The 27560-nt window shown below is 39.3% G+C and overlaps 1 protein-coding gene across 1 annotated transcript in view; it reads left to right on the forward strand.

Annotated features, from left to right (window-relative positions):
* The window catches only part of ITGA1 (integrin subunit alpha 1), a 94316-nt gene that overhangs the window by 35408 nt on the left and 31348 nt on the right, over positions 1 to 27560 (forward strand). Inside the window, exons 5-17 of the mRNA XM_087715481.1 lie at positions 2646 to 2757; positions 4590 to 4717; positions 10546 to 10694; positions 10937 to 11087; positions 12325 to 12490; positions 16670 to 16743; positions 18081 to 18225; positions 21650 to 21792; positions 23422 to 23565; positions 23710 to 23967; positions 25162 to 25292; positions 25916 to 26079; positions 27325 to 27461. Coding sequence (XP_087571607.1) covers positions 2646 to 2757; positions 4590 to 4717; positions 10546 to 10694; positions 10937 to 11087; positions 12325 to 12490; positions 16670 to 16743; positions 18081 to 18225; positions 21650 to 21792; positions 23422 to 23565; positions 23710 to 23967; positions 25162 to 25292; positions 25916 to 26079; positions 27325 to 27461 — 1902 coding nt within the window. The remainder of the gene's footprint in view (positions 1 to 2645; positions 2758 to 4589; positions 4718 to 10545; positions 10695 to 10936; positions 11088 to 12324; positions 12491 to 16669; positions 16744 to 18080; positions 18226 to 21649; positions 21793 to 23421; positions 23566 to 23709; positions 23968 to 25161; positions 25293 to 25915; positions 26080 to 27324; positions 27462 to 27560) is intronic.

Below are 27560 nucleotides of genomic sequence, written 5' to 3' on the forward strand. Positions count from 1 at the left end.
CACATCTTTCTGGTGGGCAAAAAATATGACCCCCACACACATATAAGCCCCCTGGATAACCCCCCACCTCTGGCCAGGCAGAGCGTCACTCACCAACCTAGCAATTACCCGAAGGTGCCAAGCAGCGGGAACCTGGAGGGAGGCAAAGGTGATCTCATTGCTTGGCGCCTTCGGGATACTGCTAGGTTGGTGAGCAGCACTGTGCCCAGCTGAAGAGGGGGGTTGCTGGGCAGCTGCTCTCTTGCGAGCGGGCTCCCAAAGAGCGAGGCACAGCCTCATGGGCGAATGGCTGTGTTGTGCTGTCACAGCAGTGCAACACAACAGCCACGAAGCGACCACGCTCACGAGCAGCCACTCGGCAAACCCCCTTTGCAGCCGGGCACAGCGCCATTCACTGATCTAGGGATATCGCCAAGCCACGTCAGCGCCTGTTCGCTGCCGCCTGGATCCCACAGCTTGGCGCCTTCCAAATGCCAGTGAATGGCAGTCTTCATGGCTGGAGAGGGGGGTTGCATGAGCGCTGTTCCGTTCTCACTCACCCACCTCCCAATGCATGGCCCAGCTCTCATTACAGAGCCAGGGCACCTCTGCCACCGCTGCCATTCCAGCCTGGCTTTTTCTGCAGCTTCCAACCTGAGTCTTTCGGCAGTGGCCGCTCTGGGCACACACTCTATGGTTGTATGCTCTGCAGGCAGCTGGCCCACAATCATAGAGTGTGAGCCCAGAGTGGCCACTGCTGAAAGACTCGGGTTGGAAGCTGCAGAAAAAGCCAGGCTGGGTTGGCATCAGCAGCGGCGGAGGTGCCCTGGCTCCGTAATGAGAGCTGGGCCATGCATCGTGAGGCTGGGAGGCGGGTGAGTGAGAGCAGGACAGCCGCTCGCACAACCCCCCTTTCCAGCCGTGCAGAGCACCATTCACTAGTATTTGGAAGGTGCCAAGCCACGGGAGCTGGGCGGCGGCAAACAGGCACTCACACGGCTTAGCAATACCCCTAGGTCAGTGAATGGCAATGTGCCCAGCTGCAAAGGGGATTTGCCAGGTGGCTGCTCGTGAGCATGGTCGCTTCATGGCTGTTGACAGCGCAACACTGCCATTCACCCCTGAGGTTGGCCAGCTCTTTGGGAGCCCACTCACAAGAGAGCAGCCACCCGGCAACCCCAAAACAATAAGCCCTCCCCCCATAATAAAGCCCAAGCCATATTATGTAGGTAAACACGGTAGCATATTTTCAAATAAATTAATTTATATGGTTTAAGCTTTCATGAACCAGAACTCCTATCCTCAGATGCTTGAACTAGCAAAACTGATATAAGATTTAAATTGGGATGAGTTGGGAGGAAAGAGGGGGTGGTTATGGAGATGCTGGTTGCACCGAGACAGATTTACAAGTGGTTCTAATAATAATTATAAAGTCCTAAGAAACGCTTGTCAGTGCTGAGATTTTCTGAAATATCATGAATCCCTGTGATGTGTGTGAATTCAGCAATATTTCCCTGAGTTCTGCTGATAAAGTTACTTTTTTTCCCAAAATGCCTACTTTGAGATCTGTAGTGGAGTTTCATGGGACTTAAATGCTGTTATATTAGTTTTGCTCTAAAGCCATATTCACTTAACAACTGTGTGACTAACTTAACCCCTGCAATGGTTCACTTAACAACTGGGTCAAGAAAGGTCATAAAATGGGGGAAACTCCACTTAACAAATGTTTCACTGAACAACAGAAATTTTGGGCTCAGTTGTGATCATAAGTCGAGGAGTACTTGTATTGGAATAACCTAGGAAAATGGGACATAATTTAGAATTACATATACCTGTTTATTTCATAATAAAGAGGTATATATCTGTTTATTTATATTATATCTGTGTATTTATCAGTGTATTTAACATTGTATTAGTGTGTTTATTTTATAAAGGTGTATGTATCAGATATACATTTATCAGATATATTCAGAGCAATAATTTTGTTACTATGGTAGAGAATAAATGCAGCTCAGAGTTGAATTGCTGGGTTCCTGGGGTTCTCTAGACTTCCTTAGATCCCACAGATTAGGCCTCCTCCGGATTCCATCTACCGGCCAATGTTGATTGGCAACCACCCGGAGGAGGGCCTTCTCTGTGGCTGCTCCGGCCCTCTGGAACGAACTCCCCGCGGAGATTCGGATCCTCACCTCCCTTCAGGCTTTCCGTAAAGCCGTTAAAACCTGGCTGTTCCGGCAGGCCTGGGGTTGACGAGTTCCCTTCCCCGCTCGAATTGTGTGACTGTTGATTGTTTTAAAATTTTTCTCTGTATCTTGTTTGTTGTGTTACCTTGTTTGTACTACCCCCCTCCCCTGGGTTTGGTAGCCGCCATGAGTCCCTCCAGGAATAGGGCGGCATATAAATGCAATAAACCTTTAACCTTTCCTTGTTTAACACCCAAATATAAGAAGGATAAGTTTCTACTGCACAGAATTCCAAAACTGGATCAGATCCCTTTGGTAATTTCAGTTGTGGCTGTGCCGTCATATTGCTGTTGCAATGATTTATAGTTTTACTTAGGAATTCAGTAAGCATATTTCCAACCATTGTGGATATCAAAATAGCTGCTATACAATATGGTGAATTATTTAAACATTAAAGAACAATTATTTGTCTCTTTATCATAGGCATGTGGACCTCTTTATGCTTATAAATGTGGACATTCCTATTACACCACTGGTATCTGCTCCAACGTTAGTTCCAATTTTGAGGTTGTAAATTCCATTGCTCCATTGCGAGGTATGCATACATAAAAAATGTTTTTGTATGTGTTGAACGTAGGTAGATCTTGAAAAAAAGTTTAATATATACACAGAGTCACATCAGAAATATAAACTAATTTTCAAGGCAACTGGTATGACCAAATTAGGAAAATGTTATATCTGTTTGTATATTACCTAAATGCTTACTGCTCCTGGAATTTATTTTCAGAATAAACAAGTTCATAGTATTAGTCACAAATGAAAAGCAGTCTAATAATAATCTTCAGGCCACCACAGAAAGCTAAATGCCTCTTTAATTCAAGAAGACAAAACACTTGTCCTTGTATTGGTTTTTATGAGATACAAGGCTCCATTCTGTGTGCTGATTCCCAGAAGCAGAAATTAAATTGCTTAATCATATTAAAAATGTTCTTTTCAAAAATACTTTTGGAAGCCTTCTTGGAGGATATGATTGCTACCCTACTATCTTCCTTCTTCCTTTCTTTACATTGCTCCTTGGTTGAGGACAATTGAGGACAATTACAATAAATGTCCTTTCCCTTTACTTTTAGTCTTCTTTTCTATTCAAGGTCACTGCAGTTGTTCTTTTTTATATAGACAAATGATGCTATACAACTATCCCTACACATGGTAGTAATATAATTCCAGATCTATTCCAGCAAACTATTGATGTAATTAGACTTCAAGAGTCCTAAATATTGGAGGCTTCTGTGATTTCTTCAAGACAATCACTATAATGTTTGGCAAGTTGCATGAATAACTTGTTTCTGTAATTATGCATTCTGAAATAGTTAAAATGGCTAGGGATGGTCACAAAACACACGCCAAAGAAACATTTGAAATACAATATGCCTTAAGTAGAATTCCTGTACAGCAATCTTAATAAAACTGTATATATTTTAGAACCACATTTAAACATAGTTATGAATAACTTAAAAAATTGAAAATGCTCTTTATTATTGAGATATTTCTTGATCTCCATGTAGGATGCAAAGGCCTAGTATTCATGAAATAACCATTAACTAAACCATGCTCTCTCTTGTCCATAAAGCTACTCTATGCCATCTCAGATCACCACTTTCAGAACATCTCAAGATGCTACTAGAAGCTCTTTAATCTGAAACCTTCCAGACTGGAGTAATAGCTCCATCTCCTATACTGATGTGTTAGCATCATCTAGTTACAACAAGCTCCAGAACCATAGAACCAGTATATCAGTGCTAGAAGTCAGTCCAACATTTGCTCCAGAGTGGAGGTGGATTGCTACCAGTTCAGCCCGGATCAGCCGAACCGCTAATAGCACTGGTGGGAGCTCTGGCCACCCACCCGGACGCTTCTGCTCATGCGCAGAAGCATCATGTAAACACACAAGCAAACCAGTAGTAAAAATAATAGGAACCCAACACTGCTCCAGAGGCAAAATAGATTGAGTTTCAGGCTGGGCAGAGAGAGAATGATGGTCCAAAATAGCCCAATGAATTCCATAATACCATAGAAGATGAACCTCCATTTCCCTTCACCAGGCCAAACTTTATTATGCACATTATCCAGAGGCACTGATTCAAATTCTAGCAATTCAAAAACTTCATCCTTCATCTTCTGCTTGGATGTGTTCCAGTGTGTAAGTCTCTACCGTATAAACTATACTAGAAAAATAGATAGTACAATGGAATGTAGAAACTCAGAGCACTTAATCTTGCATATAAGTTATATCTGAGATGTATCATATCTCTTATGGGTCACTTAAAAGTAATTTATTTTGAAATTAAAGGAGTAGCAGGGTTTCAATTTAACAGAAAAACCACTACGTGCTTTGAATATTTTCTTATTTTATGTTTCCTATTGCAGAATGCAAGTCCCGGTTGGATATTGTCTTTGTTCTTGATGGATCTAACAGTATTTTTGAATGGAAAGATGTCACCAATTTTTTGAAGCGAATACTGCAAAATATGAGTATAGGCCCCCATGATACACAGGTACACTAAGGCAAATGTGTTATATTTGATTTGATCTGATCTATAGCATAGCTATACAATCAGGGATAGCTGCAATAATATAAACTTTTCTAATTTACCAATCCTAGGGAGTGGTTCTGCAATAGACAAGAAATCTTTTATAGTTTCTTACATATGTCAATTAATTCATAGATATCAAAGGGAATGTTTAATGGTACCAGATCATCTGGAAAAAACTGTATTCAGCGGTGGGATTTACCTACCTTCCCTACCGGTTCACAAATGTGAGCACATGCACCGCGTCAACACATGCACACTGCCTTCTGTGCATGTGCCATGCTCACGCATTATGTTGGGGCGGGTGGGCGGAGCCTCCCGCAGCCATCGCTACCAGTTCACCCAAACCGGAGAGAACCGCTTGAATACCACCTCTGATTGTATTACAAATAATCAGCTTGTCAGAGGTGAAGTCAGATATTCATCTCAGCCACCAAGAGAAGAAGGAGAAACTCTTCACGCATGATGCAAAGCTAATCAACATTTATAGTGCCAATGAAAAAGTTGTGAGCCAATCATATTGCAAAGGAACATGGGCATTTTAGAAATAGGAAATGTAAATAAGTAAATAATAGATAAATAAATATATGCATTTGGATATCAAAGACACATGCATATTTGCATAAAACACAGACATGGCAATGAAAAAACACTGTGTTAAAATACTATTGCTATGGGGAAAAGTCATATTGGTTCTGTATGAGTCTACAGACAAGCCCCTTCTTACACTTATTTCATTGCTTTGTATATGGCCAGGGCAAAGCTATAAAATGTTGGAATCGTATTTGAAGTAATATACACCACTGCCTTGTTCCACAATGTTTTTCTCCTACTGTCCAATGCAGCCTCCAGTACTGCTGTTTCCTGAAAGTTTTCTTTCAAAGTACTGTATGTATCAGAAGCAATTCTGCTAAGCCTCCAAGACAAAACAAATTCTTCCAGGTGCTGCCATCTGCTGAGACACTTTAATAGTTTCAAGAGATTTTTCAAATTCCCAGTCCATAGGCTCATAGGCATTTTTGCTGGGTGTATGCTCTTTGTCTGCTTCCTATTCTTCTATTGTACTGACAGTTGCACTTTGTACTATACAACTGGATGGAGACAATGGCACAACGATAACGTGCTTCTGCCTGTGGCTGCATGCAGTAGGAGTTGGGTGATTAAGAAGTATGTGTGGTAAAAGCAGAAGAGATAAGATCAAGAGTGGGTGGGTGATCAAAAGTATATCACCCTTTTGGATAAAATAAGTTTATTGCGGTAACTTGGTCAGAAATGCAGAATGAGTTAGGGCTAAGTCATAAAAGAACTATATGAACTGAGAGGAAGAGGAAGACTGAGAAAGTTGTAGAAGCTTATGAGATCTTAGAAGCAGAGAGGTGAGAAGTTCAAAGGCCAAAAAACAATGTATGAATCAGCATGGGGATATACTAAAAGCATAGATGGTTTGCAAGGATAGAAAAATATAGTGAATTGGGGAGTTGTAAACTAGGCGTAGTTATATTTCCTTTTGCTTTCTCCTGTCTCATAGCTTCGCTTCTTTGTATTTAGGTATTTTACATAATATTGCTTACCTTAAAAAATAGCATGATGGAAATATAGAGCATGTGTACATGGGAGATAGACATAGAGAAAGAAAATGTGCTTAAAGAACAATTGAAAGGCTATACTGAAATAACTTGAAGTTAGGATTAGTATAGAATGACAAAAAACCATTTCTTTGGTTACACAGAATTGATGTTCAGCCATATAAAACTTTTAAATAAATAAAGAACACAAATCAATTTATAGAGAGAGAATGCATATAGGCACTGACTCCACTTTAAAGTGATATACGAGAGCAATAAACTATTTGTAGAAAAACATCAGAGATGAACTGACTGAACTATTGAAAGCTTTCAGAAAAGAACCATCTAAAGTACAAACAGCTGCATGTCAACAAATATGAAACAACACCATGGCACAGAGATTGAAAAATTGGTGTATATTCACACACTGTCAAAATATTACACTCATTCCTTATACAAACAAAGGATTGCTTAAGAACTTAGAAGAAGAATACAGCTATATATGGTCAGAAAAATGTCAGGAAGTTTTCGGAAAAGGCAGAGAATATGTATGATCAGATAATGAATACAAAATGGTATTGGAGAGAACATTTAAGGTTTTTAAGACAGCAGATCTGGCACTTTCAGAATATATAACAACTGCAGTCCAAATTGGAGATTAAACCAGGAACAGTTTAAAATATGAAGACCACACCATTCTGTTAAACAAAGGTAAAAAGCCTTAGGAAAACTACAAATGGAAAGTTAAAAAAATGCATTAATCTTAAATATTAAGAACAGAAAGATAAAATGAACCAGCAAACTTTGTGAATTCACAGTTGAGTTGAAGAAGTATAGGGGAAGTTTTGTTGTTTTAGGATACAGAATAGATAAAAGTGGAAAATGTACTCAAGAATTAAAAAGGGAGATTGATCATTTGAGGGAAGGTAATTGCGTATATAGATGACATCATGAAGATCAAGGCTATTTCTGTGACAGTAAAGATTGGAATATTTAAAGCAATCATTTTCTTCGTGATAATGTATGGCGGTTAATGTTGGATATTGAGAAAGAGGCAGGAGCACCCAAAGCAGTCTTTTTTAAGCTTTAAAATAGCATGTGCAAACAATATTGAAACTTCACCCTATTTTATATGCTTGCAAAGCATCTGAGACATGTTTAAAAGGGCTAGGGCTTTATCACCCGATCACATCCATCATTTGGAAGCCAATGATTATTTATGCATATTCTGATAAATTAAATCTTCAAATTACCAAGTTGGAGAAGTTATCGGTAAGAGTACCATGAATTGCAAGAACAGCCAATCAATCAAATAACACAATGTATAACATGAGTGGACATGATCATGGAAATCATATACCACATACCACAGTCACATTTCTTGAATGGCATGGCCTAGGCAAGCATGAAATGAGTTAAATAAATACATATTATTGGAATGTCCATGGAAGAAATGTAGACCGTCATCAAGAATTGGATTGCTATGCTATCCATTTCTGTAGTCGTAGGTTCAAAAACAAGAAAGTCATACATTTGTTTCAACTTCCTATTATTTCCTCTGATAGAACTCTATGGAATTTCCAAGAAGCTGACATGATATTAGTTCTTTCTGTGTGAATATGGGTGTCTTGTCCTCATTTCCAGATCATCTGCTAAGAATAGGAACCCTACTTTGGGATGCCATCACTATAAAGCATATTTCCCTAAAACTACCTGTCAGCACAAACTTTGCAAGGGGAACATTATATATTGTACAAGCATGAGAGAGATCTATACAATCTACGCAGAACAAAATCTTCTCAAGTAGAAGATCAGTAGAATCAGATATATTAAATCTATTTAGTAAATTTAAGAACTGAAAATAGAATGTTCTTGGAACAGACCTGAAGTCCATTACAATTTCCAGAATGATCAACTAGCACCAACTGCAGCAGGGGTGGGTTTCTCGCCCCGTTCCAACCGGTTTGGTTGGAACGGGGCCGGCGGCGTCCTCGTGCACGTGCGCAGTGCACGCATGCATACTAGCATCTGTGCGATGCTCCAGCTGCTCCTGGAGGATCACGCAGGCGCTGTATGCATCCTGCGCATGCGTGGAAGTGCAGAACTCATCAAAACCGGGTAAGAAACGCGGGCGGGTGGGTGGACACTTCGGCGTTCCCGGAAGTTACTTACTTCCGGGTTCGCCGACCAACCAGTTCGCGGGGACCGCCGCGAACCGCCTGAAACCCACCCCTGAACTGCAGGGAATCCATAGACAAGCAACCATGTTTTTCATTATTGTTCTCAGCAACTGGAATTTGGTGCAAATGTATCATCAGAAATTTGAAGAACATTCTTCTTTTGCTCATTTTGTAAAACGCATATTCTTTATGTATTTACTCATTACTGAAACTTTGTAAGATATTTTTATATAATGTTTATAAGTGGTTTACAAAGTATCAAAAAATGAACAACCGAGATATAGTAAAATATACACTGGACTGGTAGAAAATAGACTGATTGAATTTCACTAATATTCACTTCCTGTATTGCATAGAACAACCTCCCTCCCAACTTAGGAAAAAATATTTTAATAGTTTACATATAAGCATCTCAGTCTCCGAAAACTTTGTGGAAAGGCCAGGTCTTAATCAGTTTCTTAACTCTTAATGACCCTTACATTCCTCAGTTTAATTACATCAAAGACAGCCAGTAAATAAAGATGTTTGTACTAAAAGGAATGAACTATAAAAAAGATCGAGAAGCACATCTGAAAACTGAAAGCTAGAATGTAAACTGATCCAGCTATAAAAGGATATGTCTAGGTAGATTGGTTTAATGTTCAGTCTTTTAATAGTAGAGTTTTATTAATGGATGAATAAGAGGTAAATATGCCAAGTCAGAGTATATTAGCATTGAATGGCTGGACTAAGCAGCATATTCAAAATTCAATGCAGAGCATACATTTAAAATATACTAGTAGAATATTGCTTAGCTCACATTTAGACTAAACCTTCTTATAAAATTAAGCAGATGAAAATGAAGGAAAGAGTATTTGGCAAAGGCACTATTATTTTGTTACATACCACCTTTCTTTTCTAAAGTAAATTGATTGACAATTATAGGAATCCACCTGTTGGCTATTGCCCCCCCCCAAAAAAAAGCAGTGATACCTATAGATAGGGAGTACTCAAAAACCAACCTGACTATATTATTACTACAAAGTGGTAGAGCAGCTCAATTATAACAGGAAAGATATTCGGGACCTGCTGTGCAACAGATCATGTGCAAGTTGCAGGTCAAGCTGAAGTGAAATAAAAAGCCAACACATTTCCACAATATAATTTTGATTATTTTGATTTCCATCATTTTCACGGACATCAGGAATTACTTCGAAGTTCCAAACTCATTGGTGAAAAAATCAGAGGAACTGTAGAATGAAATCAAACACATTGTTAAAGCTAAGTATGGAAAGAGAACGTCAAAACTAAGAAATAGAAGAAAGCACTATAGGAATTGAAGGACATTTACAGAGAAGGAATCAGTAGAAGATCCAACCAAATCTGTAGCAAATCTGTAGAACAGCCAATATATTGAAGGGTATCTACAGATTGATATCAAAGAAAGGAGATTTAACAGAGTATGCAGTCTATTGTAGTTTCACACATTAACAAAACCATCATCCAATGCAGATTAGAGTCCTACATAGAAATGGTAGATGTTTTGGCTGCTTTAGAAAAGACTGAGCAACATAAATTATTGCTAATGCCATTAAATAATTGAGAAAGCCATCAACATGTGTTTCATTGATTCTGGAAAGACCTTCAATTGAATTGATTGGTTTTATCTGTGAAATATTCTGAAGAAGCTGAGAATCCCAAAAGATCTTATAGGTTTATAGGTTTCATGTTCTCAGAAACCTGTACAAAAACAAGAAGAAACAGGCCGGATGGAACATGGTGAAACAGACAGGCCCCAAGTCTGCAAAGGAGTGAGAAGAAGGCTGTACATGATCTATTTAGATGCTTCAGGTGGCAAGAAGAGTAAAGTCTGTGTAACTGAACTCTGTCCAACAGCCTAATGCTTATTCTTAGTAAACCGCATTTCTGCTTTACCATATAAAACAAAAAAGTTCTCATGGTGTGGGTGGTCTTCTGCCTTTAACTGAAAGGTAAATTCTTCAGTTGCTGTCTTGTGAGTGTTGGCATCATTGTGAAAATTTCCTCAGCAGATGATTTTGTATTCCAGGTTGGGATCGTTCAATATGGTGAAAATGTAACCCATGAATTTTATCTCAATGCATATTCAACCACAGAAGAGGTACTTGAAGCAGCAGGCAAAATTAAGCAGAGAGAAGGATTTGAGACCATGACAGCTCTTGGCATTGAGACGGCAAGGTAGGTGCCTTACAGCCTTATAAACAAGTATCAACCTATATAAAGAACTATGCAGATCTTCCACAGCCTTGCCCATGTACAACTTGACTTTAAGGATAGAAAGGGAGCCCTGAAAATTCCAACCAAAGGCCTATGGAGTCACCCACTATGCCATTTTTTTTTAAAATTTCCTACTGATGTTGATATTTATGTTTTGTCCTTGTCCTTATCTGCAGATTTACAGGTTTTCACTCTCATTTTAGGAATGAAGCATTTACAGAAGCTCATGGGGCCCGCCCAGGGGTTCAAAAAGTCATGGTAGTTGTGACTGATGGAGAATCTCATGACAATTACCGATTACAAAAAGTGATTGATGATTGTGAAAAAGACAATATACAGAGATTTTCTATTGCTGTAAGTGATGCTTAGTAGAAAAACTGTGCTATATATCTAGAAATGATTCTTCCCCTTTTCCTCAATTTGCCTTGAAGAAAGAATCTTTTCTTTTTGATGAGTTAGTGCTCTTCCAATATTAGCTACATGCTAATTTTTGTTCATTACTCATTGGGTCCGTATTTTTCTTTAAAGTACACATTGACTCTATTTTTAATATTAATGATGTGTTCTTCCATTTTTCTTCAACTGCTGAGAATAAACAATGGACAATTGTTGCCACAAGATCACTGTTTTTCATTGTCATTGTTTCACACAAGTATTTTTAATTAGATGTATACCCCACTTTTTCTATGGTAGCTCAAGATACATATATATGTATCTTGAATATGGTATATAGTGGACATTCTCCTATCTTCTTGCTTAACAACAATTCTCTGAAATAGATTAAGCTAAGAGAAAGCAACTGGTCCAAAGTCATCCTATGTGTTTCCATGGGTCTAGGTAGATTAGACTCTGAGACTTCCCAGTCCAAAATCTTAATGCTTGTTCTTAAAAATAATATTTTTAGATTACTATGTTATAGCTACATATAATTGAATCAATGTGTTTGTGGGATTGATTTTTTCAAACATGGTGATATTCTACCAGGCAATAATAATTCCATGATTATAGCAATAGCAATAGCAATAGCAGTAGACTTATATACCGCTTCATAGGCCTTTCAGGCCTCTCTAAGCGGTTTACAGAGAGTCAGCATATTGCCCCCAACAATCTGGGTCCTCATTTTACCCACCTCGGAAGGATGGTTAATCTATATAGAGCTGGTCATGGTTAGCTTATGCATTTTTTCATAATATGGATGATATTCAATGCACACGGACACTTCCAAATCAACAATTCTTATTTTGGGGAAATTTTGACAAAGGCAGCATGTTAGGGAAGGTCATCCTAGATTATTCTTATGGTGGGAAATGTCTGATTAGCAGATGCTTGGTCTACATTGGAATGCTGTTAATTTGGGTTAGTCATTACTACTGTATTTATTCTAGAGACTGAAGACTATGACAGACTTGCTGACTGTGCCATTTTATGCTTCTTACACATGTACTAATTGTAAACTATTGGAGATTATGTATGTATGTATGTGTATGTATGTATGTATGTACGTACGTACGTACGTACGTATGTATGTATGTATGTATGTATCACTACTTTTTAAAATTGCTTCTTCATTTTTCCCCCCTGCATGCCACAGATTCTTGGCTCCTATAACAGAGGGAATCGAAACCCTGAGAAATTAGTGGAGGAAATCAAATCCATTGCAAGCAAGCCAACTGAAAAGCATTTCTTTAATGTCTCAAATGAAGTAGCTCTCCTTACAATTGTTGAAGCTCTTGGAGAAAGAATATTTGCTTTGGAAGGTATGCGTTCCTCCACCCCACCCCCACCCCCTTCTGTTTTGTTGGTTTTATTAATGTATTTGATTTGTTGTTGTTGTAATCAAATAATAATTGGTATAATAGATGACTAAATAGATACCTAGTCCATTTATAGAATAATCCTAACTCAATGGTTAGAGGAGTTAAGATTGGAGTGGAGTAGTACTTTATTACAGGAAGTTCTGGATATTGTATTTTTGTGTTGGTAATTTTAATTTGTAGCAGCTGTGCACTGAGCAGAATTAGCAAGATAGCCAAAAAAAATGCTTCTCCTTTTCCCCCAAAATTACAGCCTGAAAGTAGAGTCTGGTAGTGAGCCAATGCTAGTCTTCTAGATCACAAATAGGTTCTTAACTGGAATGGTCTGTCTGACAACAGAAAGGATGATGTTATGTGAGAAAGACCTTGAGAAAAGGGTTGAAGTGATGCTGCCTAGGGAGCAGTCAATTAAGAGAGAGAACCCTCATTACAGAAAATGTGATGGGATTGCACAGGCAGGATTTCTATTAATGGGGAGGATTGTTTAATCTTCTGTGTAGATAAATATGCAGATTAGAGTCTTGAGCTAGTTACTTGTTATTGTGTTTAAATCTTTTTCAGCTATAAAAACATTCTTATCCTCTGTATATATGGTTGAAGATCAGATATTAAATCCTCTAGGGTTCATGCACATTTGAAGATTCTAGGAGTTGCAATCCTAATCAGGAAGAGTCAGTGATGAAATTCAAATATTCTTACTACCAGTTCTGTGGGCATGGCTTGGTGGGCATGGCAGGGGAAGGATACTGCAAAATTCCCATTCCCTTCCCACTCCCGGGGAACAGATATTGCAAAATCTCCATTCCCACCCGACTCTGGGGCCAGACAGAGGTGGCATTTGCCAGTTCTCCAAACTACTGAAACTTTCCGCTACCGGTTCTCCAGAACCTGTCAGAACCTGCTGAATTTCACCCCTGGGAAGGGTGCTATGCTAGGAAAGAATGAGTCCCTTATCTTAAACTCCGTCTTCATCCTCTGTCTCGTTGAGAATCACCTGCCTTTATTACCTCTCAGATGATGACAAATCTGACCCTGGATGATGTCTTTCCATGCACTTGGTTCACTTTCCTTCCATGCTGCTCTGTGTCACAATTAGGGCCAAACTGTACCATTTATATCTCAGATTCAAGAAAAAAAAATGTAACATAAATGCCCCCAATCATACCAATTCATAAATGAGAATTGATGGATTGTACCTTCCTCCCTCTCTCCCTCCCTTTTTCTGGAATCATAACTTTACAAAACTGAACTGATATCTTTTCATCTGACATTCTGAATTTGCTGTCACTTAAACTGTGATATGTTCCATATTAGTCAATTTCCTACAGTTGGTTGTCCTTAATCCTTTACAATCCCTATCCATATCCTGTACTTCATTTATAAACTATCTTGGCAGCAAGGAGATTGCTTCCGTTCTTCTCTGCAGTGCTTAATGCACTACTAATGCTTTAAAATGTTAGGCAGCAATCCAAGTAATGTGTAAGTGATTATATTCCCTAGCAAGGAAAACATCTGTGTATACTTCACGTTTATACTTTATGTCCATCTTTTTGGAATAATCAAACTAAGCTTCTTTATGAATAACACAACCATGTGTGCCAGGAAGACAATAAATATAAAATACACTCATTAAAATATATGAATTGTCATTTTATTACTAATATTAGGTTATGAACCTTATTCAAATAGTACAGTTTTTATGAAAACCATGTTTGAATCTAAGGGCTTCCAGTGTTGTAGTTTATCTTAATTAACAGATATATACAGTATTGCTTCTGTTTTATGGAAAAGTAATCACCCTTTTGCTTATAAACACGGGCTGCATTCCCAGGAAGCTATATATGCACAAAAGGGAAAGCAACACATGTAGCCCCAGTTTTCCTTGCAATATCTATACTGTGTGAAGAGAAAGAAAATCCATGTTTAAATGAAGTGTGGTATGATTTTTTAAGCAGTATGAAATAATGACATGGGACTTTCCACATACTTTACGGGGGGTTGTACCAGCTTGCATGATACCCTGTTTTCTCAAAAATAAGACCTCCCTGGATAATAAGCCCAATCGGGCATTTGAGCGCATGTGCTAAAATAAGCCCTCCTCTGAAAATAAACCTTCCCTTAAAATACTTAAATGCATGCGCAGCTGGTCCCCACCACTTTCTGGGGGGAAGGAGGGAACATGCCTCACAGGCCTCACATGCTCATGGAGGCCGGTCCTGCAAACCCTTCTCTTAGTGGCGGCCACAAAAACAGCGAAAGGCCCAGCAACGCTAGGACTGACAAGAGTGTGCCAGAAACAGAGACAGACCTTCCGACCCTCTCTGGATCAGCTGATCTGCGAGTTGTGGGCTGAGGTTAAGGAGCCTCCTGCACCTCAAAAATAATAAGACCTCCCCGAAAATAAGACCAAGTGCTTATTTTGGGGGTCAAAAGAAAATAAGACCCTGACTTATTTTTGGGGAAACAGGGTAATAAATGCTCAACTAGAAAAGTTGAAACAGAGTCAGAGAGGGATATACAAACCTAGTTTAAATAGAGTTTCATAAGACCTCTTCCCACACTATTGCTTTTCCAGACCTGGGGCAGAAGTGATGGAACAGCCAGGAGAGTGGCTTCCTCCAAGGAGTCATCAGACAGGGATGATTCTTCAGACATGGAGGATGGCAGCTCATCTGGCTGTAGGAGAAGAGATGGCCAAACCTGTGGGTGGAGTGAAAAGAGGGATCAGCATAGAATCTCTACATAGCCACAAGAGAACTAAGTCCAACTCCCCTTGAGCGCCATTAACCCTTATCTACTCTAAGCAGATGCTGACCTTTCATTGAAGAGATTCACCTATGTAGGCTTTTATTAATCAATCAGTTTTATTGGACCTTTACATGTGGACCTGGTCTTTCATGCCTGACATTGGCACACCTACTGGTTGCAGAGCGCTCTGTCCTACCTGTTGCAAATGTTGCCAAATGGTTGCTTGTAAATTTTCAATCAGTGTATCAACTTTTTAATGATGTCATAGCAATGTGTCTGTTAGCTTCTGCAAAGAACTTGGTACTTCCTGCAGGTCTGTCACCATTCTCAAGATTTTCCTTCTTCTTAGAAATACAAAGTCTGGCAACATTAATGTTAGGCCTAAGGAACCAAGAACGACACCTGGAGTTTCTTCTGACTAATTCATTTATTATATTTGTCTATTGACAGAAATCTTGCCAGTTATCTGCATAACTGTCCCAAAGGTGCTTTTTCAAGAGGCAACTGGATCTCCTGGTTTTTCTTTGAAGATGTTTCACTTCTTATCCAAGAAGCTTCTTCAGCTCTGACTGGATGGATGAGAAGTGAAACATCTTCAAAGAAAAAACAGAAAGTCCAGTTGCCTTTTGAAAAAGCACCTTTGGGACAACCATGAACTGGATGACTGAGAATTTCCATGCAGATCTGCATAACTCTTAAATATACTCTGTGAATTGCTAAGGAGTTTCCAATGTTTCCTTTTTCCTGCATACCAAAGATTCCAAGTTTTGCTGTATTTTGGTCTCTGAGAAACGGCCTTTCCCCCTGCTATTCCTCCTAGAGACATAATTATATGATATTTTTACACACCCTGCATTTTTCACATTCCAGTAATTAGAATTTAACTGGAATTCTTTGAAAAAAATGTTGAACCAAAGCATGAATCTACTCCATGAGATTCTTAATTTCCAAAAGAAGCCTGAGGCAGAACTGGTCTTAGATTAAAACTATATTGAACTCCATCTAAAACAAATGTTTCAAAGTTAATTCAGAGTATTTCAAGGATGGTAAAACTTGTTACACATTGCAACAAGTGAAAAAATGGGTGTAAATTTGTGCTTTTCTGAATAATTAAATGTTATATCTACTGTAACCAGTGCGCATGTGGAAAATTGTGGCCTCAAAACTAGATGTGACCCTGGCTATCTCTATGGTAACTATGAACTCAAGATACCACACTGACTTCTCCAGAGACATATCTAAATATTTAATTCATTGGTCAGCCTGGACATTCCTAAACCTTAATTTAGTCTTTTCTTGTTTCCATTTCCTTACAGTCATTTTTAGCATTTTCAATCAACTATGCTAAAACAATGAATATTTCCTGTTTTATAGCTACCAATGATCAACAGGCAGCTTCTTTTGAAATGGAAATGTCTCAAGTTGGCTTCAGTGCCCATTATTCTCAGGTAAAGTGACTAGATTCAATTACAAAGAAAAGAAACGAGGTACATTATACTTTCTCCACAGAGAGAAACATTGCAATAAGTTTTGCTAATCAATTAAAAAATAATCTTTGTTGAATCACAAGAACTTTTGACTTATTTACCTTGCTCCTTTTGATATTGTCCATCAGTTGGGTTTTGGGTTTTTGACAAGGATACTGAAGTGGGTTGCCATTTGGTCCATGGGGTTGTGAAGACTCAGTCACAACTTAGCAACTGAACAACAACAACAATAAAACATGTCCCTATTGAGTTCATTGGATATAACAACAATTCAAAATATTCAACAGGAATATGCAGGTGTTGGAAACTGGGGCTGTCAGGATGATTCTTGCTGATTTGAAATTGCAATAAAATTATGATTCCATATATTAGGATTAATTTGAACAGGATGAATGAAATAGGATGATATCTGAAATGCTAACCTAATCTAGCATAGATGAGATACAACGTAGAACTAAGAAGAAATTTTCTAAGAGGGAGGTAATTAATCAGCTCACCTTCAGAATTGTGAGTTCTCAATCATTGGAGGTATTCAAGTCACCAATTGTCCAGAATGGTATAAGGCAGGGGTGTCAAACTCGATTTCAATGAGGGTGGCATCAGGGTTGTGTTTGACCTCAGGGGGCTAGGGTGGGCATGGCCAGCTTGACATCACTTGTATGGGTGGGTGCCTGTGGTGGCCGAGTGCTCTGCCAGCAAAAATGGACTCCTGAGCTCCATTTTTGACTGAGATGGCCTCCTGCAACTCTTTGCCAATGAAAATGTGTGTGGCCCTCTCGAGCTCTGTACGTCTTCACTGGCAGAGGTATCACAGGCAGGTCCTTCACTGTTTCCAAGATGGCCCTGTGAACCAGATCTAAGCAACCTGAGGGACGGATCTGGTCTGCGGGCCTTGAGTTTGACACCCCTGGTATAGGGTCTCTTGCATGAGCAAGGGGTTGAACTAGAAGATTATATCCTATGTTTTATGCTTATTTATCAGATTAAATTAAAACAGGAAAACTTAGTCATGTCTCATATATACCAAAACATATTGAGGGATTTCCATTTAAAGATGCTGATTATGAAACTAACTAAATGCCTGGAACAAATACATGCTAGTGTACTGATTCTGAATTCATATATTTTTCTGTTTTATTATGCTTATATATCAAATACTGATACATGACTGAATTGCTCTACGTTAGCCACTCATAAGATGGTTGCCCAGCATATTCCCCTTTTTGGGGGTTTATGCCACAGGATAAATCTCCCTGAGAATATAGTAATGCAATGATTTTTCTGCTATGTTTGTAAAGGACTGGATCATGCTTGGAGCAGTTGGGGCATATGACTGGAACGGGACGGTAGTCATGTTAAAGGACAACAATTTTCTAACACCAGCAAGTAATGCATTTGATGATAGCTTTTCAGAAAGAAATGAAAGCCTTGCAGCATACTTAGGTGAGCAAAATTGACTGCTGGTTGTCCTACTCTTATAATAATCTATGCCAGTCCAAAGTGTTTTAATCAGGGGCGACATTCCCAACCAGATATCAATGGTTATATTGTGCATTAGATTCAGGAAACGGAAGAGCTTCTACTAGAAGACACTTTCTTCTTTTTATTTCTATGAATCAAATTAAATTTAGGAAATCCTATTTAAAAATTAAATTCAAGAGGCCTCTGGCCATTTCATGCCAACATATTGTACTTTAGATATGTTATGGGGTATCTAGGCCAGTCGATGGACTTCTTTTTACTTTATAAAAGTTTACTTTCTAGATTAATCCTTTCTAAAACAAGCCACCCTAATATATTGGCTTTGAAGACACTCTCCCTCTCTACCTCCCTCTCTCTCTTTTGCAAAGAAGCTGAATGAATTATTTGTGGCTGTATTTTACAGCCCTGTGGATACCATGTTTAATTTGGAGGAAGGAAATGAGTGTTAATGCCTGCCCTATGGATTTTTTTTTTTTTTTTAATTGGAAATTTATATGCCGCCCTTTTCCCTGAGGGGACTCAGGGCGGCTTACAACAATAAGGGAAGGGAGTGCGAGACAAGACTTAAAAAGAAAAGAATCGTGATTAAAAGAAAATTAATCGTAAAAACACAACATTCACTCAACATTCGGGCGGGGTTAGAGTAATCCTATCCCCAGGCCTGACGGGATAGCCAGTTCTTGAGGGCTGTGCGGAAGGCCTGGACTGTGGTGAGGGTACGGATCTCCATGGGGAGGTTGTTCCATAATGTCGGAGCTGCAACTGAGAAGGCTCTCCTCCGCGTAGTCGCCAGTCGGCACTGGCTGGCGGATGGAATTCGGAGGAGGCCTACTCTGTGCGATCTGATGGGACGCAGGGAGGTAATTGGCAGGAGGCGGTCTCTCAAATAGTCAGATCCACTACCATGGAGCGCTTTATAGGTGGTAAGTAAGACCTTGAAGTGCACCCGACGATCAACAGGTAGCCAGCGCAGCTCACGGAGGATTGGTGTTATATGGGCGAACCGTGGTGCGCCCATGATCACTCGTGCGGCCGCGTTCTGGACTAGCTGAAGTCGCCGGATGCTCTTCAAGGGCAGCCCCATGTAGACCACATTGCAGTATTCCAGCCTAGAGATCACAAGGGCTCGAGTGACTGTTGTGAGAGCCTCCCGGTTCAGGTAGGGCCGCAACTGGCGCACCAGGCGAACCTGGGCAAATGCCCCCCTGGTCACAGCCGACAAGTGGTGGTCAAAACTCAGCTGTGGATCCAGGAGGACTCCCAAGTTGCGGACCCTATCTGAGGGGGATAAATTTTGCCCCCCCAGCCTGATTGATGGAACGTTAGCCAAATTTTTGGGAGGAAAACACAACAGCCATTCGGTCTTTTCCGGGTTGAGTACCAGTTTGTTAGCTCTCATCCAGTCTTTAACAGCCTCAAGGCCCCGGTTCATCACGTCCACCGCTTCATTGAGTTGGCACGGGGCGGACAGATACAACTGCGTATCGTCCGCATATTGATGGTACTTAATCCCGTGCCTCCGAATGATCTCGCCCAGCGGTTTCATGTATATGTTAAATAGCAGGGGGGACAGAACCGAGCCCTGCGGCACCCCATAGGTTAGGGGCCTCGGGGACGATCTCTCCCTCCCCACCAACACCGACTGCGACCTGTCCGAGAGGTAGGAGGAGAACCACTGTAAAACAGTGCCGCCCACCCCCACCTCCCGCAGTCGTCGCAGAAGGATACCATGGTCGATGGTATCGAAAGCCGCTGAGAGGTCGAGGAGAACCAGGATGGACGCATAGCCTCCATCTCTGGCTCTCCAGAGATCATCGGTCAATGCGACCAAAGCGGTTTCAGTGCTGTAACCGGGCCTGAAGCCAGACTGGAAGGGGTCAAGGTAGTTAGCTTCCTCCAAGGTACGCTGAAGCTGTAAGGCCACCACCTTCTCAACAACCTTCCCCAGAAAGGGGAGGTTGGAGACTGGACGATAGTTGTTAAGAACTGCTGGATCCAAGGACGGTTTCTTCAGGAGGGGCCTCACCACCGCCGCCTTAAGCGCGGTGGGGAGGTGTCCCTCCCGAAGAGAGGCGGTAACAACCGCCTGGATCCAGCCTCGTGTCACCTCTCTGCTGTTGGCAGTCAGCCAAGAGGGACACGGGTCCAGTATGCAGGTGGAGGAACTCACAGCTCGCATAGCCTTGTCCACATCCCCAGAGGCAACATCCTGAAACTCAACCCAGAGATGGTCTACCAAGTTATTCCCCTGTGTCCCGGCTGGATCTGCAGGGGTGGAGTCCAGTTCCGATCGAAACCGAGCAATTTTGTCCGCCAAGAACTGACTATATTCCTCAGCCTTACCCTGCAGGGGGTTCCCCCTGGTTCTGATTAAACCAGATCAGAAAATGAATGTCACTGGAACACTACAATTATATATATTGAGAGAGGCTATAATAACAACAAGCCCTATTGTTCTTTACCTCTCCTCCCTTTTATTTCTCACTGAACCATGGAGAAGCCTGTCTGGGTCTCTTCAAATACAATCTCCTTTCCCAGAATTTAAGGAATGCTTCAGCCCTCTTTGTTTATATGACAGTACTTGCCTATTTCCTTCAAGGTCACCCTTCAGATTCCATGTCCCAAATAATAAGATATAAAATCTTAAATTTTCCCACAAATTGAAAGCAAAAAAAAATGACTTTATATGTTCTTCAACTAGGAGTTATTAAATAACATAAATGTGAAATTTACTGGTATGTTCAATTAATGAATGACCACATGTTCTTCAGCTAGGAGTTCTTAAATAACATAAATGTGAAATTCACTGGTGTCTTTAATTAATGACCTTGAAACACCAAAAGTATTCAGAACAACCTGATTCCAGGGGACGCTATTTCAGAAAACAGAGACAACTCAAACACTTTTTAGTGAATAGGCACAAATTATTGGGAGAATTTAAATGTTCCTATGATCAGCTTCTGAATCAGATAATTAAAATGTGAATAATACAAGTTTCTGCAATCTAAATTTCAACTCTCAGAAACCACCAGCTAGCTTGGAATGAAAACTAGAAGCTGATATTCATATATTTGGAAGGCACTCATATTAGGGAAAGTTGGCATAACAGGAATTCTTAAATAGTTTTCCTTGGGAAACCCAGAAATACCTGTTCTTTATAAGTCGATGGAAACTATTTCTACAGATAGGCACAAAAACAGGAGACATGTTGCCAAAGAAGAATCAATATTTTTTACAAATCCCTTTCAGAGTTTTTGGGGTAGAATGGGGGTTCAAAAAATGTGGGTACATAGGCAATTTGCCCTAAGAAAAATGTATGTATGTAAAGTAAAATTAAATATTAAATACTAGGAGTATAATGAGTGCATGTTATCTAATTCCTTAGGTTATACAGTCAATTCAGCTTCTGTACCTGGAGATCTGCTATACATTGCAGGACAACCTCGTTATAATCACACCGGGCAAGTTATCATATATAGAATGAAGGACACTGAAATAGAAATACTTCAGAAATTAAGTGGTGAACAGGTAATTATGTATTATGACACTACTCTACTTCCTAGTCGTTCACTTGGGATAAAAAACACCAATAAGCACATCCTCACTACATTTCCATTTTTAATGTTAGTGATGACAAAAATTAATAGTACTTATAATAATGAAGTTATGTGCACCGCACATTTACTCCAGGAAAGAAATACAAGTAAGGATTTCATTCAAAACTATTGCACCAATTGCCAATGAATGTACCAGGGGTGGGTTCCAGCAAGTACGCACTGGTATGGGTGTACCGGTTGGTGAAATTTAGTGTGCCTTCCCATACCGCTTCTTCTGGAGGCCTTGTACCGGAACCCTGCCTCCCCTTGGCCTGCCCTCCCTGCTCGCCCCCCCCCTGCCGCTCACCATCCACTTTCTCGCTTGCACTTGCTCGTCCACACTATGCTTGCCCCGCCCATCCACTTCCTTTGCCCACCCAGCTGAAGCTCCGAGGCTGCAGGCCGAATGAGGAGAAAACTATCACACACTAGGGAAAGCAATTGGGTTGACTGGAGAAGGTAGGACAATAAGGAATCCAGTAGAAAACTATAACATGCTGGGGAAAACAATTGGGTTGATCGGAGAAGGCAGGACAGAGAGGAATCCAGGAGAAAGCTCTCCCAAAGTTCTTTCTGCAGCGTGTGATAGTTTTCTCCTGGATTTGGGCGTGACCACAAGCAAGACTGACTGTGCATGAGCACACGCACACACACAAAATGGCACAGAAGGGGAAATTGCCACGGCTGTGTTTATTTGGTACCTGAGGATGTGTTTGTGACATGAGTGAAACATTTAGCGGATTTTTCGGTCAGCACCCAAATTATTCGTGGTCTCAGCCATTCCCACTGTATCATGTTTGAAAGAAGGTATTTTATGAAAGAGCAGCTGCACTGAAACAAGAATATGTACAGACTGAAGATCTGAACATGTAATTGATGGATTATGCTTTTGTATCTCTCTCTTAATATTCTGGTTTTAGTAACAGTCAACCTTTGCTTGGGTGCTAAAACAGAGGCATCCACACAGCTTAGTTTCTTTATGTTATCAAGCATATACCTCTTAGAACAGAATAACTTTACGTCTTAGTGTTTATGCTTATATGTTCTAAGTTATATTATTAAATTACAAAGCAAGGGCCTTAGACTACTTTATCTGTTCCTCACTCCCACTCCCAGTTCACATTCAGATATTTTGCAATATTAAAAGTTATACACAAACCATACAAAGTTATGAATTATATTACCTAGCAAAGTGAGGGGAAAGGGATTACATAATGCAGAATTTTCTTTTTTTTGTTGGCCCCTTGATTTTATTTCCTCAAACTGAAATAAGTTCACTTTCTTTTTTTTCCTGTGTGCATCTACACACACACACCACTCTGCAAAACTAAGTAAGTTCAGTCTTACCATTGGAAAAAAAAAAGGATGGTTTAAATTTGTTTGTTTAATTCCTACCCAATCTTAATCCAAATGAAATCATTAGTTTATTCACTGGTAGGGGAAATCACAAAACAAGTATTTATCATTTTCAGGCTCATGATACCATGATGTTCGAGGACCTGTGACTTACCTAATGCCAATGTTGTTACATATTAACATGTTGCTATTTTTGAAATCACAGATTGGATCGTATTATGGAAGTGTTATCACAACAATTGATATTGACAAGGATACATATACAGATCTTCTTCTGGTGGGAGCACCTATGTACATGGGGACCGAGAAAGAAGAACAAGGCAAGGTGTACATTTATTCTTTAAACAAGGTAATGATTGTTTTAAAAAATCATATGGATTGGGGATTCAAGTGAGAGTTTAACACCAACTGATTGCATGTCTAGGTTATCAAAAGAACTTGTAATAAAAAAAAATCAGACGGGTCTTTTTGATAATTATTTCTCCCTTAACAGAAAACCTTTGAATATCAGATGACACTTGAGCCTATAAAACAGACTTGCTGTTTGGTGCACAAGGAGAAGGATTGCACAAATCACAACAAAAATGAGCCATGTGGAGCTCGTTTTGGGACATCAATTGCTCCCGTAAAGGATCTCAATCTTGATGGTTTCAATGATATTGTCATAGGTGCTCCTCTAGAAGATGATCATCGAGGGGCTGTGTATGTTTATCATGGAAATGGGAAGAGCATAAAGAAAGAATATGCCCAGGTATGGCTCAGACTCAACTGCTTCATTTGTCTGAAATGGCCTAAGCAGCGGGTTGGGCTGGGAAAACATCCAGGTCCCTTCCAATTCTGTTATTCTATTCTAACTGAGCTTCATTCCAAAACCAAGAGTAGTTTAATTATGGAATTCTTCGCCTCTGGAAAGTTTATCATTTTACAGAAAAGGAAAAATAGTATAAAATACAAGATAGTTGTTCTGTACAAGTATATATTGTACAGATAGTTGTTCTGTACAAGAGCCAAGGTGGCGCAGTGGTTAAATGCAGCACTGCAGGCTACTGCTAGATCAGCAGGTCAGCGGTTCAAATCTCACCGGCTCAGGGTTGACTCAGCCTTCCATCCTTCCGAGGTGGGTAAAATGAGGACCCAGATTGTTGGGGGCAATATGCTGACTCTCTGTAAACCGCTTAGAGAGGCCTGAAAGGCCTATGAAGCGGTATATAAGTCTACTGCTATTGCTATTGCTATTGCTATATATGCTTATTTTATAAGTAATGTATACATTAATCAATGTCCAAAGTTGATAGGCATTTTCTAGCGATTTTTAAGAAATGATTTTATTGAAAGTTTTAGTAAACATAGTAAAAACTAATACAAACTAAACAAAGAGAAAAAAAGAAAAGAAAATTTTAGAAAGAAAATTAAAAGAAAAAGAAATAAAGACAATAATAATAAGTGACTTCCACCCTTTATCAACCTAAGTATATGCTAATATATTAATTTTCACCCACTTTTAAAATCACAAATAAAAAGTTTTTCCCCATAGCTTTTTCATCTATGCACAATCCAAAAATTGTCACTTTTCAGTCCTGCTTCAGTCCATTAGGAATTATCAGAAGTATCAAATACTTTATTTCCAATCAGTCCAACTTTATATTACTTCTTGCTCTTCACAATGTTTCATCATTTTTTGGCATTCAAGAAGAATTTAAGGCACTCCCCAGCCTTCTTTGTAAATCCCATGTAGAAGCATCATCCAGGTACCTTTCTGGGATTTAGGTAGGACATCATTCCTACATAAATGTCAAAGTTTATTCAACATCACATATTTTCTGCAGTGGTAGGGATTTGGGAGAGTTATAAAGGAGCAAGGTCTGGAATCACAAACAATTATCTATTTGTAATACGCTCAAGTATATTTTATGGTTGGATGTAATAAAACTGTGCTTCTTTAAAGCGTATTGCTTCTGGTGGAGATGGGGAAAAGATGAAATTTTTTGGACAGTCAATACATGGTGAAATGGATTTAAATGGAGATGGACTTACAGATGTTACTATTGGAGGCTTAGGAGGAGCAGCCCTTTTCTGGTAGGTGTATTCAAATTTAGGCTTGAAATTCCACCTTGTTATCAGTAATATAACAGTTATATTCCCTAACTGAATTTGTTGTCATATGTGAATGTAACTGAGGGAATAATATCAATTCATAAGGAAAGGTTGAAGTTACTGGCATGGGTGGAGAGCTTGGCATGATTTTCAGAAGTATTGAAAACCCTAAAGCAGCTGATTGCATTTTGCATGAAATGTTGAATGACTGAATTAAGGACAAGCCTTTAAAATTGGAATACACAATCTAGGAAAATAACATGAATGGGTGGCAGTCATGAGCAAAAATATGTCACATTGTAGACACAAAAATGAACTCTCTTTTAAGAAACATCAGGAAGTAATGTTAAGTAGGGAGAGAAAATGAAGTTCATTAGGACTGTACAATGTTATTTAAAATGTTTTGGGCTCTACACAAGCATAGGACCTCTCTTATATTCATGAAAATGTTAAGAAAGTTACTGAGACAATTTCCAGCTTAGTTTTCCCTCAGCATATTCTCAGCTAATTCAGATATCCAGCTCAGATCAAGCACACATGGCGCTAAATATTACAAAGTTGAACATTCTGTAATATTCCTTAATTGTTTTCTTGAATGGTTTTAGGTCTCGAGATGTTGCCCAAGTAAATGCGTCCATGAAATTCATGCCCAACAAAATTGATATTCAGAAGCTCAGTAGTGACATGCAAAAACAAAAGGTGTATATTAACTCCACAATTTGTTTTCAAGTCAGATTAAAATCGAAAGACACCACAATTAATGAAACAGGTAGGTGGACATCCAGATTTCTGAACTCTGTATAGATGTTTTCTACCGGGAATGTCTACTAGGAGGAGGAGGTGTCAAATATCAAGATGGTGACCCCTAAATTCCATGTCTTTTCTTTTTATGTGTGTCACGCATATAACACAAATTTTTTTAAAAAGCTTCTATCTTGATTGTTTTGATCCCTTTCCTGAGGATGCTCCTGTATTTATTGTTCAAACCACAGCTGCAATCAAAAATATACTTCTGAACGGTTCTTTGGTAGTCTGCAGAGAGATTTAAATCCTAAACCATTACTTTGGGCATTACTTTGTTGCATAAAAATAAAATAGAACTAACGTTTTAAATGATTTTATAATATTGTATTTCTTATTAGCTAGAAGTTGAAGTAGGGATTGAACAATCCCATTACTTAGAACTTTAATAATGAGGGAGGAAAGGAACAAATAAATAACCAGTTGAAATGACCTAAAGAAACAAAAGATTCATTAATGATTCAAGTTTCCCTTTTCAAATCCCGTGAGCCTTAACTGCAGCATTCAGGATTCAAGGGATAATTGTAGCTATTTATTCTATACAGAATATAGAATACTAGGAAAAAAAACCAGTGATGACCTCCAGAGGTTTGTCCTAGAACTGAGAAAGAAATAGAGACTAAACTCTATTTAAGAGCACAATAAATAATTGTTTCAGTGTATGTGACAGCAACCTCCTATTGCCTCACAATTAAATACACATTCATTCTATGGCCAAAGAATATTTCTTGTACAAATGGTAGGATAGGAAATGTATATCCTTTGTTTAACTTTTGGCCCATTGCCTTTAATTTCACTGAACTGGCCTGCTTCATCAGATAGCAGCCCTGACTTAATCTGGATTTGGACGCTAAGCAATATCAGATCTGGTTAGGACTTAGATGGAGGATCTTCAGAAAGTTAAACTGACTTTCAAAGAATTGAAACATATCCTGGAACAAGCACTAGGAAGCTGTTGCCATGTACCTACCAAGAAAGCTACATGACCAATTAATGCAAAGGTCTTCAACCCCAAAGCCCAATTTACAGAATTCCCACAATGCAACATAGCAACTCTAAGCTACACATACTATATCTGATACCCTCACATTGTATTAATACAGCCTTTAAAACTGGTAGAATTAATGAAGGGAAACAAATGAGCAGCTTTCATACAAAGCTACTATAGAAACTTTTTACATATGAAATTAATTGCTCCTATTTTTGTTCCTAGATATACAGTACTGGCTTACACTTGATTCACAAAGAAAGGTGTCTCGAACACTTTTTGCTGAAACAAATGAACGGAGGATTCAAAAAAACATCACAGTTAGAGGTTCAGAATGCATTAAGCACAACTTCTACATGTTGGCAAGTAAATCATATAAAGTGGCTGTTTCCTTTGTCTATTGCTATAATTGACTTTATCTCAATGGCAGGGGGTTGGACTAGAAGACCTCTAATGTCCCT

This window comes from Thamnophis sirtalis, unplaced genomic scaffold (genome assembly GCF_051295495.1).
Source record: "Thamnophis sirtalis isolate CommonGarterSnake01/CBP01778 unplaced genomic scaffold, rThaSir2_p1.2 scaffold_5, whole genome shotgun sequence".
NCBI classification, from domain to species: Eukaryota; Metazoa; Chordata; class Lepidosauria; order Squamata; family Natricidae; genus Thamnophis; species Thamnophis sirtalis.